This window comes from Engystomops pustulosus, chromosome 10 (assembly GCF_040894005.1).
Source record: "Engystomops pustulosus chromosome 10, aEngPut4.maternal, whole genome shotgun sequence".
Classification (NCBI taxonomy): Eukaryota; Metazoa; Chordata; class Amphibia; order Anura; family Leptodactylidae; genus Engystomops; species Engystomops pustulosus.
The window spans coordinates 38,987,717-39,000,939 of record NC_092420.1 but is presented as its reverse complement, the minus strand read 5'-3'; the positions used below and the strand labels follow the sequence as shown (position 1 = coordinate 39,000,939).

General features: G+C 43.9%; 2 protein-coding genes across 2 annotated transcripts in view; both read right to left on the bottom strand.

Annotated features, from left to right (window-relative positions):
- Positions 1 to 13,223, bottom strand: part of ALDH9A1 (aldehyde dehydrogenase 9 family member A1) — a 76,884-nt gene that overhangs the window by 38,497 nt on the left and 25,164 nt on the right. The gene's annotated exons all lie outside the window — the stretch shown is intronic.
- LOC140103725 (uncharacterized) lies at positions 6,661 to 9,869 on the bottom strand. Its single transcript, XM_072126939.1, has 2 exons — positions 7,916 to 9,869; positions 6,661 to 7,675 (listed from the first exon to the last, which is right to left on the bottom strand). Exons 1-2 carry the CDS (start codon positions 8,826 to 8,828, stop codon positions 6,960 to 6,962), a joined length of 1,629 nt encoding a protein of 542 aa, XP_071983040.1. The 5' UTR covers positions 8,829 to 9,869; the 3' UTR covers positions 6,661 to 6,959.

Here is a 13,223-nt window from a genome sequence, read left to right as displayed (position 1 = left end):
TTGGATGGTTGGCGAACGCCTACTTTGAACGTTATCACCAACGGTGCATGATCTGAAACCCCCTTACTCCCAAAACAAATCTTATCTACAAAGTGTAAGGCCTTACCATTGGTTAAGGCCATATCTAAACGTGAGAAAACTTGGTGTGAAGCGGAAAAACAGGAGAATTCCCGTTTATCCGGATTAAAATATTCTCCATGTGTCAAACCAATTAAAATCCCTTATCAATTTTTCCAATGTCGAATCTTTATGTGAAGAGACCTTCCCGTACGTTATGTGCCAAGTATCAATGCAAGAGTTCATTACGGTTTTACAATCACGCTATCTCCGAACAAAAAGTCTAAAACTGGATGATAATATTAGGGGAGAAGGGTGGGGGCACATAGATGTTTGCAATTGCCCACTTCTTCCCCTCAAAGATACCTGACAGAAAGATAAATCGACCCTCAGAATCTATTCTTACCCTATCTTCTATAAAACTAACATTTCGATGCATAAGGATAGAAACACCCCTGGAATAAGACGAATGGAAAGAGTGATATGACTTCCCTATCCAGGGTTTTTTGAGAACATCCCTTTTTTCCCCCCACAAGGTGGGTTTCCTGGATGGCGATTATATCCGGGCTTTGCCGTCTTATTAGGTCAAAAACCGCCACTCTTTTTGCGGGAGTACCCAAACCTCTAACATTCCATGACAAGATTTTCATGCCACTAATTTGTTCCTAGTTTAACCTCTATCCCGAGAGATGACATGGACGGGGAATGGGAGAGAGACACACGAAAAAAGGAATAAAGGAAAAAAAAAAATAAATAAAAATTTAAAAGCATAAACAAAACAAATTTTCCCACCCCACCCTCCAGGTGGCCGATACCCAATCCCCTGGGTCCCAAGGCCCATAGGTCTCAGTTACAGCCTCTATCCCAAGCATCCCCCTCCCCCGAGACCACACCCCACAATTCACCCCATCGACTACAGAGGTCAAAAACGGGAACAAAGGAAAATTGAAGCCAGGGAAAGACAGATTAGTTCACAACCCTATCTAGCCATTCTATTACTCCATTGGGGTTATCAAAGAAAACCGTTTTATCCTTCCAAATTACTCGCAGACCAGCTGTAAATAACATGGAATATTGAATTTCCTTCTGACGTAGCCTATTCTTGGCTTCAAAAAAGCTATTTCTTTTCTTTTGAGTATCAACCGCAAAGTCTGGAAAGAATCTGACTAAGTGTCCCTCATATTCAGTTCTCCCAATCTGTCTCATTTTCCTAAGGATCAAATCCCTATCTTTAGATACCACCAATTTGATAAGTATGGGACGTGGCATGGCTCCAGGGATAGGAGGTTTACTCGGAACCCTATGGGCTCTTTCTATAAAGGAAGGAAATGATGCAAAGCCTTCTCCGAGGATTCCATTTAACCAGTCCTGCAGGAACTTAATAGCATCACCCCCCTCCGGGAAGCCCAGGCATCTCAGATTGGCACGACGTGACCTATTTTCTAGGTCGATAAGTTTCCTTTTTTGATCTTCATGCCCTGACTTTATTATTTTCAACTCAGCCCTCAATTTAGACATACCATCCTCTAGATCTGAGGTCCTCATCTCCACCCTAACTAAGCGTTCCCCCTGTTTGTGTACATCTGCCCTTATGGAGGCCATTTCCTCTTTAAACTGGCCAATTTCCTTAGCCAGGGCCACTATAGACCCCTTAAGCCCCTTCCACACTAGCGAGTGTGATGCGATGAACTCGCATCACACTCGCAACGCAAGCTGCCGGGAACGCACGGCCCGAACCCTGCACCGCGGGAGTGAACTGACATGCTGAGTTCACTCCCGCGGTGCAGCGTTCGGGCCGTGCGTTCCCGGCAGCTTGCGTTGCGAGTGTGATGCGAGTTCATCGCATCACACTCGCTAGTGTGGAAGGGGCCTTACATTCCATAATGGCTTCAAAGATCTCCGACAAAGTAGGGACTCTTCCTCCCTCAGCCCTCTCTTTTGAGTGTTGATTTCTTCCTAAAGGGTCTATCAACCCACTTTTCTCAATTTCAGGTGCTTTGGCCAGTGGAGTTTTCCCTACTCATAGATTGGCTATTTTCAAGGGGGTTGGGGCTATCTTCCTGTAAGTTTTCCTCAATCAGCCGGGTCCCCTCCTTAAACGGGGAGACCGGGTCCACCTGAGGTCCATTCAGGCCTCCACGTTTCTCCACTAGCTTAGGGGAAGCCGCATATTTGTCTAACTTTTTCTCTCACTTTCTCAGCGATTTTTTTAGGTGTTTTACTTGGAGATGAAACAGGGGTAATATTTGTCCCCTTTTTTTTAGTTCCGGGTCTGGTCATCATGAAACAAAAGAAGGGGGAGGGCAACCCCTTCCCCTCCTTAAATACAAGCAGTCAAAATATAGGATAATCCAAGATTTCAATGTACAGGGACCGGTGAACGATCACATACAACAAAGTTTGTTATTGTTAGTAAAATAAATAAGTTGTACATAAAGCAAGAGAGTGGATACGAGCAGTCGGAATATAGGATAATCCAAGATTTCACTGTACAGAGATCAGTGGACAATCACATGCAACAGAGTTTGTTATTGTTAATAAAAGTAAATGAGTTATACATAAAGCAAGAGAATGGCACAAATCCAGCAGGTTTTATCTACCGTGGGGCTTAGTGTTCTGTATACCAGAGGACCGAATCTTCTAATAAAGCCCTCTTTGACAATATGATTATATACTAAGAAGAGCTAGGGTACACCATGACTAGGAAAAAGCACAATATTGCAGGGTTATGCGGAATCACAATTGACAATAGTTATCGGCAACCAATAATATGCAAAAACCCAGTTAGTATAGAAATGAACACTTAATGTCCAGGACAGTTGTATATACACCAACGGAGGTTTCCAGTTCTCGAAACGTCCAAAACCTTTTACATTGAACTCATACCCAGACAGTTGATAGGGAGGTCCCCTTTTAACAACTAGCTGTTTACAAAAAAGTCGTTAATAGGTTCACAATTAACCAGAGTTGTTATACTGAGCACAGTTAGTATAAGAATGGACAGAAACACTCCTGGCAGTCAGTTATGCAATATGAGGTGCGCTCGAGCCCTGTGCCGTCCACTATATAGTACTTGGGGCAGTTAGTAGATAAAACACAAATTAACGACTTAGTGTTGCAAAGTTAAGTAGCAGGTTATCGGCAAGAAAGTGTTAGTTGGGATTAGTGAGGAAGCATAGCCTTATCGAACACAAGAGGGAAGCTTACTTCACCGCAGACAGGAGGAGGCATGACGATTCAAGGTACATGAACATCAAAAAAAAGCTGAGAGAGTCTTTGCAACTCTTGAAGGGAGTGTATTGATACGACCTGATGGAGAGTGTCATCTGGAACCAGGGGGTAGCAGTCCAGGCCGGTCCTACCGGGAGCGGGGGGGGTCCGGAGCAGTGAAGGTTAATGTCCCCCAGTCGACCTTAGCAGACGCCAGCGGACTTCGCCTCACCGCATGGAATCCCACATGCGTCCTCTCCGGCACCAGCCCCGACGAACACCAGCGGCTCCCTCACGTTACCTCCACCAAGAAACAGTGTTAATCGATCCACACTCCAAAGGAAAGACAGGGGGTCCCAATGTCAAGGGGGAATCGCCTTGCCGTTTACGAGGAAGCGGGCAGGCGTGACGCCACGTCCGCTCACATGCTCCTCCCATGGTCAGCGTAGGTACATTTTCAAATGTTTAATGCATGTACTAGCACGTTGCAGATATACATTACCCACAATGCTTACTCAAAAGGGGTATTCCCATCTGGGTATTCACATTTAATTATTTGGCTTATGTAAACATTTTGTCAATTGAATGTTATAAAATAAAAAATGTTCCTGTGTGAAGATAATTTTTCATAAATTTGGTCATGTTGTCCCTTAGAAAGGAGATCGCTTCCTCATATACGACCACCTCACATTTTGGCAGTGGTGGTCAGACATGCACTATTGAGTCCTGCCTGACCACCTGGATTCAGTGATCATTACCACAGGACGGCTGTGGGATATGCAGTAACTCCTGGACATTTCATATACAAAAAAAACAGCAGAGGTGGTTGTATCCAAGGATAGGGTCTCATTTCTAAGGGACCATATGAAACCATTTATGAGAAATTTTCACACAGGTACATTTTTCTTTTTTAAAACATCTAATTGAAGAAATATATGTCAGATTAAACAATGTGAATGCTCAGATGTAGTTAAAGGTGATGTCCAGTGAAATAAAGAAAATATGTTAGTTTGAAGAATGAGAACATAGCTGTAAGATATTTACTTTTCTATAAAAAAAAAAAAAAATAAATAAATAAAATATATATATATATATATATATATATATATATATATATATATATATATATATATATATTATATACACACACACACCTATTCAGGGGCGTTGTTAGGGTAGTAAAAGATCTGGGGCACAGGCCCAAATTCTTATGTACCGGATTCTCAGTAGTGTCTGGTCCTGCATCTACCCCTATCATACGTGGTTGCATCAAAAACTGTTCTTATGTACGACTACAGAATACCCAGGAGAACATTGCTTTAGACACATTTATTAAAGTCCTTGCCACATTTATAGATCAGATTCTGTCTGACAGAATTGAATTGCACGCCCTATGTTAAAGGTGCACAAAAAAAAAAAAGTTGGTGCACTCTGTCAGGGCAGTGCAGAGGTGCCAGATTCATGAAGAAAGTGCACCCTCTACACTATCTTGAGGCAAACTGCACATAGTACACACTGCACTGATTTTGATAAACGTGTCTTCGGATTGTAGTTGTTCTTGTTTCTTATTTTCTCTATTAGGTAAAGACTACCATGTCTCTTCTCCCAGCCACACATTGTCCCCGTGGAGGTAACCACACAGACAGTAGAGCACATTTATTAAGGGCCGTATGCCAGTTTTCTGTTGGACTTTGCACGCTCTTTCTAGTGTAAACTGCTTGCACATAAAGTGTCCACACCACATTTGTGTCACATGTGACCATTTTGTGTTGCAACACAAATTTCTGCACCGAAGGGGGCGCACCGGTGCTCAGTCAGACCGTGCGCCACATTTCACATGCAAAGTCCGACAGAAGTGTGCTGCATACCCCATGTTAAAGGCGCAACAAAAAAAGTTGTTGTCGGGGCAGTTCAGGCGGCGCCAGATTCATGAAGAACGGTCCTTAATCTGTCGCTCTTTGCAGACTACACAGGACACTGCACAGAGTACAGACTGCACTGTTCTTAACAAATGTGCTGCAGTATGCTCTTCACTTTCACATTGTTCCATACATCCTGGTCCCCTAGTACTGTTATCCTGCTGCTATCCCCAACACCTCCCCACCAAATACTGCAATGCTGCTACAGAGAGAGCCTCCTGAAAATAGTAGTAACACACAAATAATGTTCCCTAGCATAACATGTTGTAACATCCCCCCCCATTTTATTCCCCACAATGTAAAAGGCTCTTTATCATTCCTTCCCTATATAATACCTGTTGTGGCCATACACAGTATTCTGTCCTGATTTTGACCCCAAGACTTTGTAATGGCCCCCAAATATAGTACAGAGCATCACTGGTTTAAGTTCAAGTATGTAGAAGTAAAATTATGCAAAAACACTTAACACTACACATTATAATAAATAAAAAATAAATACATAAAAATATAAGCCCCTAAAATGTCACTTTCCCATAAAAACACTTAATAAAGTATAAAAAACACAAAAACACAAAAAACCCCGCATATTTGGTATTGCCGCGTCCGTAACAATCTGTATAATAAAACAATCGTTACTGGACCCACACGGTACACGCCATAGAAAAAAAACCGCAAAAACGTTCCGAAAAAAGATAATTTTTAATTATACCCTATCAAAAAATGCTCTAAAAAGTAATTTAAAAAAATGTTATGCACTCCAAAATAAGCCGACTAAAAAGAACAACTCTTCTCGCAAAAAATAAGCCCCTAACCAGATTTGTGAGGCAAAAAATAAAAAAGTTATGCATATGAAAGACGGTGATGCTAAAATTAACAACATTTTTGCCAAATTACTTTTTATGCAGTAAAAATGGGAAAAAAATAAAAAATCTATATAAATGAGGTCTTTTTGTAATCGTGGCGACCCATAGAATAAAAATAATATACTATTTTTATGGTATGGTAAACGGGCAAAAAAAAAAAACCCATAAAAATCTTCCTGAAAAGTGATGATTTTCATTTCCTCCACCAACAAAGAGTTAATAAAATCTCACCAATTAGCCTATAGATTCCCCCAAATTACGTACCAGAAAAGTGCATCTCATGTGGCAAAAGAAATAAGCCCCTATAGGTCCACATTAAAAAAAAGAAAAAAATTATAGCCTGTACAATGTGACATAGAAAATCTGCTCTGGATGGCGCCTCCTTCCCTTCTATGCCCGGCCGTGCGCCCATACAGCAGGTTACCACCACATATAGAGTATCCGTGTACTCGGGAGAAATTGGGTAACAAACTTTGTGGAGCCTTTATTCATTTAATCCATTGTAAATGTTTAATTTTCCACCCAAAATGGGTGTATTGTGAAAAAATGGTGAATTAGTACTCACCGGTAATTCGGTTTCCATCTAGTCCTCCATGACGGCCCACTTGGAGGATGCCCCTTGACCTCTGTAGGGACAGGAAGCAGAGAGGTTAAAAGCCTCCCCCCCGCATCCTCCCGCCAGTGTCTACCAAATAACTACACCGGTGGAAGGTAACAAAAAAAAAAATTTTTTATTTGTATGTTAAATATTCACATACATCTTATGGTACAGTAAAACCATAGGGAGGGAAATATATAGGCCGTCATGGAGGACTAGATGGAAACCGAATTACCGGTGAGTACTAATTCACCATTTCCAAAACGTCCTCCATGACGGCCCACTTGGAGATCTACCAGATTAGTAGAAACTCTAGGGTGGGATAACTGCCTGTAGAACCTTCCTTCCGAAGGAGAGGTCCTGCGAACTTGGTAAATCCAGACGATAGTGTTTAATGAATGTAGATGTTGACGCCCAGGTGGCCGCTTTGCAGATCTGCTCAAGTGATGCGCCTCTTCTTTCGGCCCAGGAGGCTGACATAGCCCTGGTGGAATGAGCCTTTAGATTAGAAGGAACTTCCTTCCCTTGTAAGGTATAGCATGTGGAAATGGCCGACTTAAGCCATCTTGCTATTGAGATCTTGGAAGCTTTTCTCCCCTTATTTTTCCCCTGGAATTGAATAAATAAGTTATGATCAATGCGCCAGGGTTCTGTAGCCTGCAGATAAGCTAGTACAACCCTTCTTACGTCTAGAAGATGCCATGAGGCTTCGTCATTCGAAGAAGGATTTTCGTAGAAGGACGGGAGGGTAATCTCCTGGTTCCGGTGGAAATCTGATACCACTTTGGGAACGAACCCGGGGTCTAGAGTAAGAACAATACAGTCAGGAAGAATGCGCATATATGGTTCCCTGATGGAAATAGCCTGGAGCTCCCCCAACCTCTTGGCTGTGGTAACAGCAATCAGTAGAGTAGTTTTTAGCGTTAAATTTTTAATGTTAGAACTCTCCAGAGGTTCGAAAGGAGGTCTGGAAAGAGCGTCTAACACTAGGGTGAGATCCCACGTAGGGGTCCTCCTGAGAACCTGAGGTCTGATTCTGGAGGAGGCCGAGATAAAACGCTTGACCCACCTGTGGTCCGCTAAGGGGAAATCGAAAAAGGCTCCCAGGGCCGAGACCTGCACCTTCAAGGTGCTAGTGGATAGGCCCAATTCCAGGCCCTTCTGAAGAAAGTCCAGGATCTGGAAAATATTTGGGTTGAGTTGAGATGGAGGATTATCCCCACAGAAAGACACAAATTTCTTCCAAATTTTGTGATATATGTTAAAAGTAACTTTTTTCCTACTTGCCTTGAGTGTGGTTACCACCGCTCTGGAGAGGCCCTGTGATCTTAAAAAATCGGACTCAGGATCCACGCCGCCAATTGTAGCTTCTCCGGGTCTGGATGGAAGATAGGACCCTGACGTAGAAGATCCTTCCTTGGAGGCAATATCACTGGTTGTTGGATGGCCAGGGATGTCAGCAAAGGGTACCAGCCCTTTTTTGGCCAGTTCGGGCAGATGAGTATTACCCTTGCCTGGTCCATAAGGATCTTCCTGAGGACCCTTGCGACCAAGGGAATAGGGGGAAAGGCGTAGGAGAGAGGTTCGGTCCAAGGATGACTGAAGGCGTCTAGTCGATCCTTCGGCTCCCTTGCCTCCAGAGAGAAGTATAGATGACACATTGAATTCTCCCTTGTGGCGAATAAGTCGACTTGCGGAGTGCCCCAGAGCTCTGTCAACTGGCTGAAGATTTCCTGATTTAAGCACCATTCGTTGGGAGAAATCACTCTCCTGCTGAGGAAGTCTGCCTCCGTATTCAAAACTCCTCTTAGGTGAGTTGCGGAAAGAGATAGTAGGTTCTCTTCTGCCCAGAAAAAGATGGTGCGAGTCAGGGAGGAAAGAGCTATTGACCTCGTACCTCCTTGTCGCCTTAGGTAAGACACCGCCGTGGTGTTGTCTGTTAGGATATGGACATGTTGATTCTTCACTAGAAGAGGGTTGGACCTTAAGGCTTCCCAGACGGCTCGTAGTTCCCGATAGTTTGAAGGTTTCTTTGCAAGTGAAGGGGTCCAGGGTCCCTGGGCGTAATGCGAAGGGAAGACTGCTCCCCAGCCTAGGCTGCTTGCATCGGTCGTGATGGTCAGACACGGAAGGCAGTGCCAGGCAACCCCTTTCTCCAGATGTTTTGTTTCCAACCACCATTGCAGATCTCTTTTTACCGAGGATGGAATGATGATTTTCCTGTCCAATCCCGAGGTTCTCCGGTTCCAAGAACGGAGAATCCAGCTTTGCAGAGTGCGACAATGGCTCTGGCTCCAAGCTACGGATGAAATGCAGGCCGTGAGGAGACCCAGGATTTTCATTGCTCCTCTGATTGTAATGGAGGTCTTCCTCCTGAAGGAGCGGATCTGGAGTCTTAACCCGTCGGCTTTTTCCTGAGGGAGAAAGGACATCATGAGAGTAGAGTTCAACATTACCCCTAGGAACTTCTTGTGAGTGGAGGGAGACAGATCGGATTTTTGGGGGTTGATTATCCACCCCAGATCTGAGAGTTTTCTCATGGTAAAATCTCTTGCTGTGATAAGATCTGATCTGTTCTTCCCTATAATCAGAAGGTCGTCTAAATATGGTACAATAGACACCCTCTGTAGCCTCAGGAAAGCAACAACCTCCACCATGACTTTTGTAAAAACTCTCGGAGCTGAAGAAATACCAAAGGGTAGAGCCCGGAATTGAAAGTGGAGGATAGAACCCTCTGGAGAAAAGACTGAAAATCTGAGGAACTTTTGAGAGGAGTGGTGAATAGGAATGTGGTAGTAGGCGTCCCGAAGGTCTATCGTGCACATATAGTGGTCGGTATATATAAGCTGAGTAGCGGATCTTACCGATTCCATATGAAATCTCCTGTAAGTGATGAAGTTGTTTAGGGATTTCAGATTTATAATCAGCCTGTTCGACCCGTTTGGTTTCTTGACCAGGAATAGTGGAGAGTAGAAGCCCGACTTTTCTTGGTCCTGCGGAACTGGAATCACCACTCCGGATTGAATGAGGGATGATACCTCCTGCCAAATAAGAAAATGGGTAGAAGGAGAAGTATAGGATGAAGGCGAGACAAATCTTGAGGGGGGGTAGTTGCTGAATTCTATTTTGTAACCGGAACTGATGATGTTCAAGACCCAAGGATTTGAGGTGATATTTGTCCACTGAGTGATGAACTGTAGAAGACGCCCCCCCACTCTGGCGTCATTGCTTCTTTCCCCCCCGAGTTGTCTGGAGGATTGGAGAACAGAAACCCCCTACCTCTGCCTCCCTTAGGGTAGCTCCAGCGCCCCTGTTTACCTTTCCCGCGAAAGGAATCTTTAGGGTTCTTGAAGGGACGAAAGGAAGGTTTCCTGGAGGATGTCTTGTTTTCTGGAAACCCCTTCTTCTTATCAGAGGCTTTTTCTAGGATGTTGTCTAATTCAGGACCGAAAACGAAATCTCCTGTGAACGGGATGCTGCAGAGTTTTGATTTTGATCGTATATCGCCGCCCCACTGTTTCAGCCATAAGGCTCTTCTTGCTGCGTTTGTTAATGCACCTTCCTTTGCAGCGAAGCGGACGCCCTCGGCGGAGGCATCTGCTAAGAATGCCGTGGCGGATCTTAGGAGCGGAATGCTGTCCAGTAAGGATGCTCTGGGGGTACCTTCTCTAATATGTGATTCCAGCTCGTTCAGCCAGAAGTAGAGGGTCCTTGCAACTGATGTAGCTGATATGTTAGATTTTAAGCTAAGCATCGACGTCTCCCAGGCTTTTTTAAGAAGCGCGTCAGATTTTCGGTCCATAGGATCCCTGAGCTGAGCGGAGTCCTCGAAGGGAAGGTCTGTTTTTTTGACCACCTTTGTCACCTGTACATCTACTTTCGGAACGGAGTCCCAAACTTTAGAGACCTCTTGATCAAAGACGAGGCGTCTCTTAAAGCTCTTAGAGGTTAGGATCTTCTTCTCTGGGTCTTTCCATTCCTCTGTAATCAACCCTTTCAAGGTTTCGTTAACCGGAAAAACACGTTGTTTTTTAGCCCTTAGGCCCCCGAACAACTCGTCCTCCCGAGACATACAGGGAACTTCTTCTTCGATATTCAAAGTTTCGCGGATTGCCTTCAAGAGGTTATCCAGATCATCTATCTGGAACAGGTGACGAGAATCCAATCTCTGACTGAAGTCCTGGGAATCTTGCTCTTCAGTATCTGCCAGGGAACAAGACGGACCCTCTGAATCATAGGTTTCTTCATCTGATGAAGAGATGTCCGCCAGTCTAGGTTTTTTAGGAGGCGGATCTTTTTGTGTAGCCGACGCCACAGATGCTGTCACTTTATCTTCAATAAAGGATTTTAACTCATCCATGAAAGAAACTTTTTCAGACCGCATAAATTCATCAATACATGGTCTGCATATAGGTTTTACATATGATTCGGGCAAAACCTGGAGGCACATATTACATTTCCTAGCAGGGGTCCTACTCTTGATAGAACGGTCGGACTTGCTGGATTTCTCAGACCTCTCAGGTCTGTCCTCTTTGCCTTTCCCCTTAGACCCTTGTTCTTTATCCTAAGGGGGAAAGGTGAGGAAATTTAACTAACTTGGGGCTCAATATGTATCATAGATACCATAAAGACCATGCCATACAGCACCACTTACGTGACCAGAAGGGTGGAGTAGGCCCAAGTCTGCCTCATCAGCCATAGTAAGGAAGTCTGGGACGGCACAACCACAGTACACTGTAACACTACGAGTGAACGCCAAAACTAGCAACCCACCTCGTTAAATACCTTATCGGGGAGCCCATCCCCCATGCAGGTGGCGGTACAGCGGTACAGCAGTCCTCCGTGACGATTCGGCCTACTTCCGGTCGCGACCGGAAGTCGTCACGGAGCGCAAAGGACGCCTGGGAACGGAGGTTCCCCCAGGCGCCACGCGTCCTCGCGTAAGCCCTGCTCGGCCGCGGGTGAAGACGGAAGATCCGGATCCACCTAGAGCCAGGGAGGAACCCCCGGGGAAGAGTCCAGCCGTGGCCCCGATCCGGAGGGGAACTACGACCTGCAATAGGTCGGCGTAACCCCAGGTAAGTGCTCTCTTGCATAGGAACAAAAACGTCCCTCCCCCCCCACTTGGAGGAGAGAGAGACCCTCTCTACCTGCCCTCTGTAGGGACAGGAAGACACTGGCGGGAGGATGCGGGGGGGAGGCTTTTAACCTCTCTGCTTCCTGTCCCTACAGAGGTCAAGGGGCATCCTCCAAGTGGGCCGTCATGGAGGACGTTTTGGAAATATTACAATTTGCAGACTGCACCTCCATTTTGTTTTAACCCCTATAAAACACGTAAAGCGTTAACAAACTTCTTAAAAGTGGTTTTTCATACGTTGAGGTGTGTAGTTTCCACAATGGGGTAATTTACAAGTCTCACTATTATTTAGGCCTCTCAGTGTCAATTAGAAGTTGAGCAGGTCCATCTAAATGCGGGTTTTGGTGATTTTACAAAAAATGTGAAAAATGATACCTAAATTCTGAGCCTCATAACATTCTAGTAAAATATGTGGAATCTTAAAAAACCATGCCAGCATAAAGCAGACATTTGGGAAATGTAAGTTATGAATTTATTTGGGAGCTATGACTATCTGCATCAAAAGTAGAGAATTTAGAACGTTGAAAATAAAGAATTTTTCCAATTTTTTTCCAAATTTTGTTTTTTTTCATAACTAAACACAAAAGATATCATCCAAATTTTTAAACTAATTTGAAGTACAATGTGTCACGAGAAAACAATCTAAAAATCCCCTGGATATCTCATAGCGTTCCAAAGCTATAACCACTTATAGTGACACAGGTCAGATTTGAAGAATGGGGCCGCGTCCTTAAGGCCAAAATAGGCTGTGTCCCCTAGGGGTTAAGAAACTGTCTCTTCGTTTCATGTGAACTTTGCTTCTATAAAAACAAGGGTCTTCAGTTCACAAACAAAAGCAGAAAAGATCCTGTGGGTGAGCAGGAGGTGATCACTAGAGTTCATAGTCCAGCGAGCCAAAAGCTCACATGTATTTAGAAGGAATTTCTTACTGGTATATGGAAACTGGATATATTTCCATCTATTAGTATGTTGTGCCTGTCATAAAGAATATTATTCCTAAAGAGAAGAGAGGGACAGCATTTCTGTTGAAAGAAATAAGGGGCTGAAAACTCATGAAAGCTGTAAAAAAAATACATTAAAATGATATTGAAGAAAGGACTACTGCATATGGCAAACAGGTAACATCCATAAACATGATTGCTCTTTGCAAGTACTTTTGCTTAAAGGAAAAATATATACAGGCGGTCCCCTACTTAAGGACATCCGAACAAACCTCCGCACCCCATCTTGTACGTAACCCGGGGACGGCCTGTATGTATGTATGTATGTATATATATATATATATATATATATATATATATATATATATATATATATATATATATATATATACACACACACACACACACACGGTCCCCTACTTAAGAACACTCGACTTACATATGACCCCTATTTACAAACGGACCACTGGATATTGGTAATTTATTGTACTTTAGTCC

What these genes read in the sequence shown, in the direction of transcription:
- LOC140103725 (XM_072126939.1), bottom strand. Translation starts at nt 8,828, where the DNA reads ATGGTGGTTGGAAACAAAACATCTGGAGAAAGGGGTTGCCTGGCACTG. An exon ending in GGCAAGTAGGAAAAAAGTTA is followed by an intron (nt 7,676 to 7,915) that starts CTTTTAACATAT and finishes CCAGAATCAGAC; the next exon opens with CTCAGGTTCTCAGGAGGACC.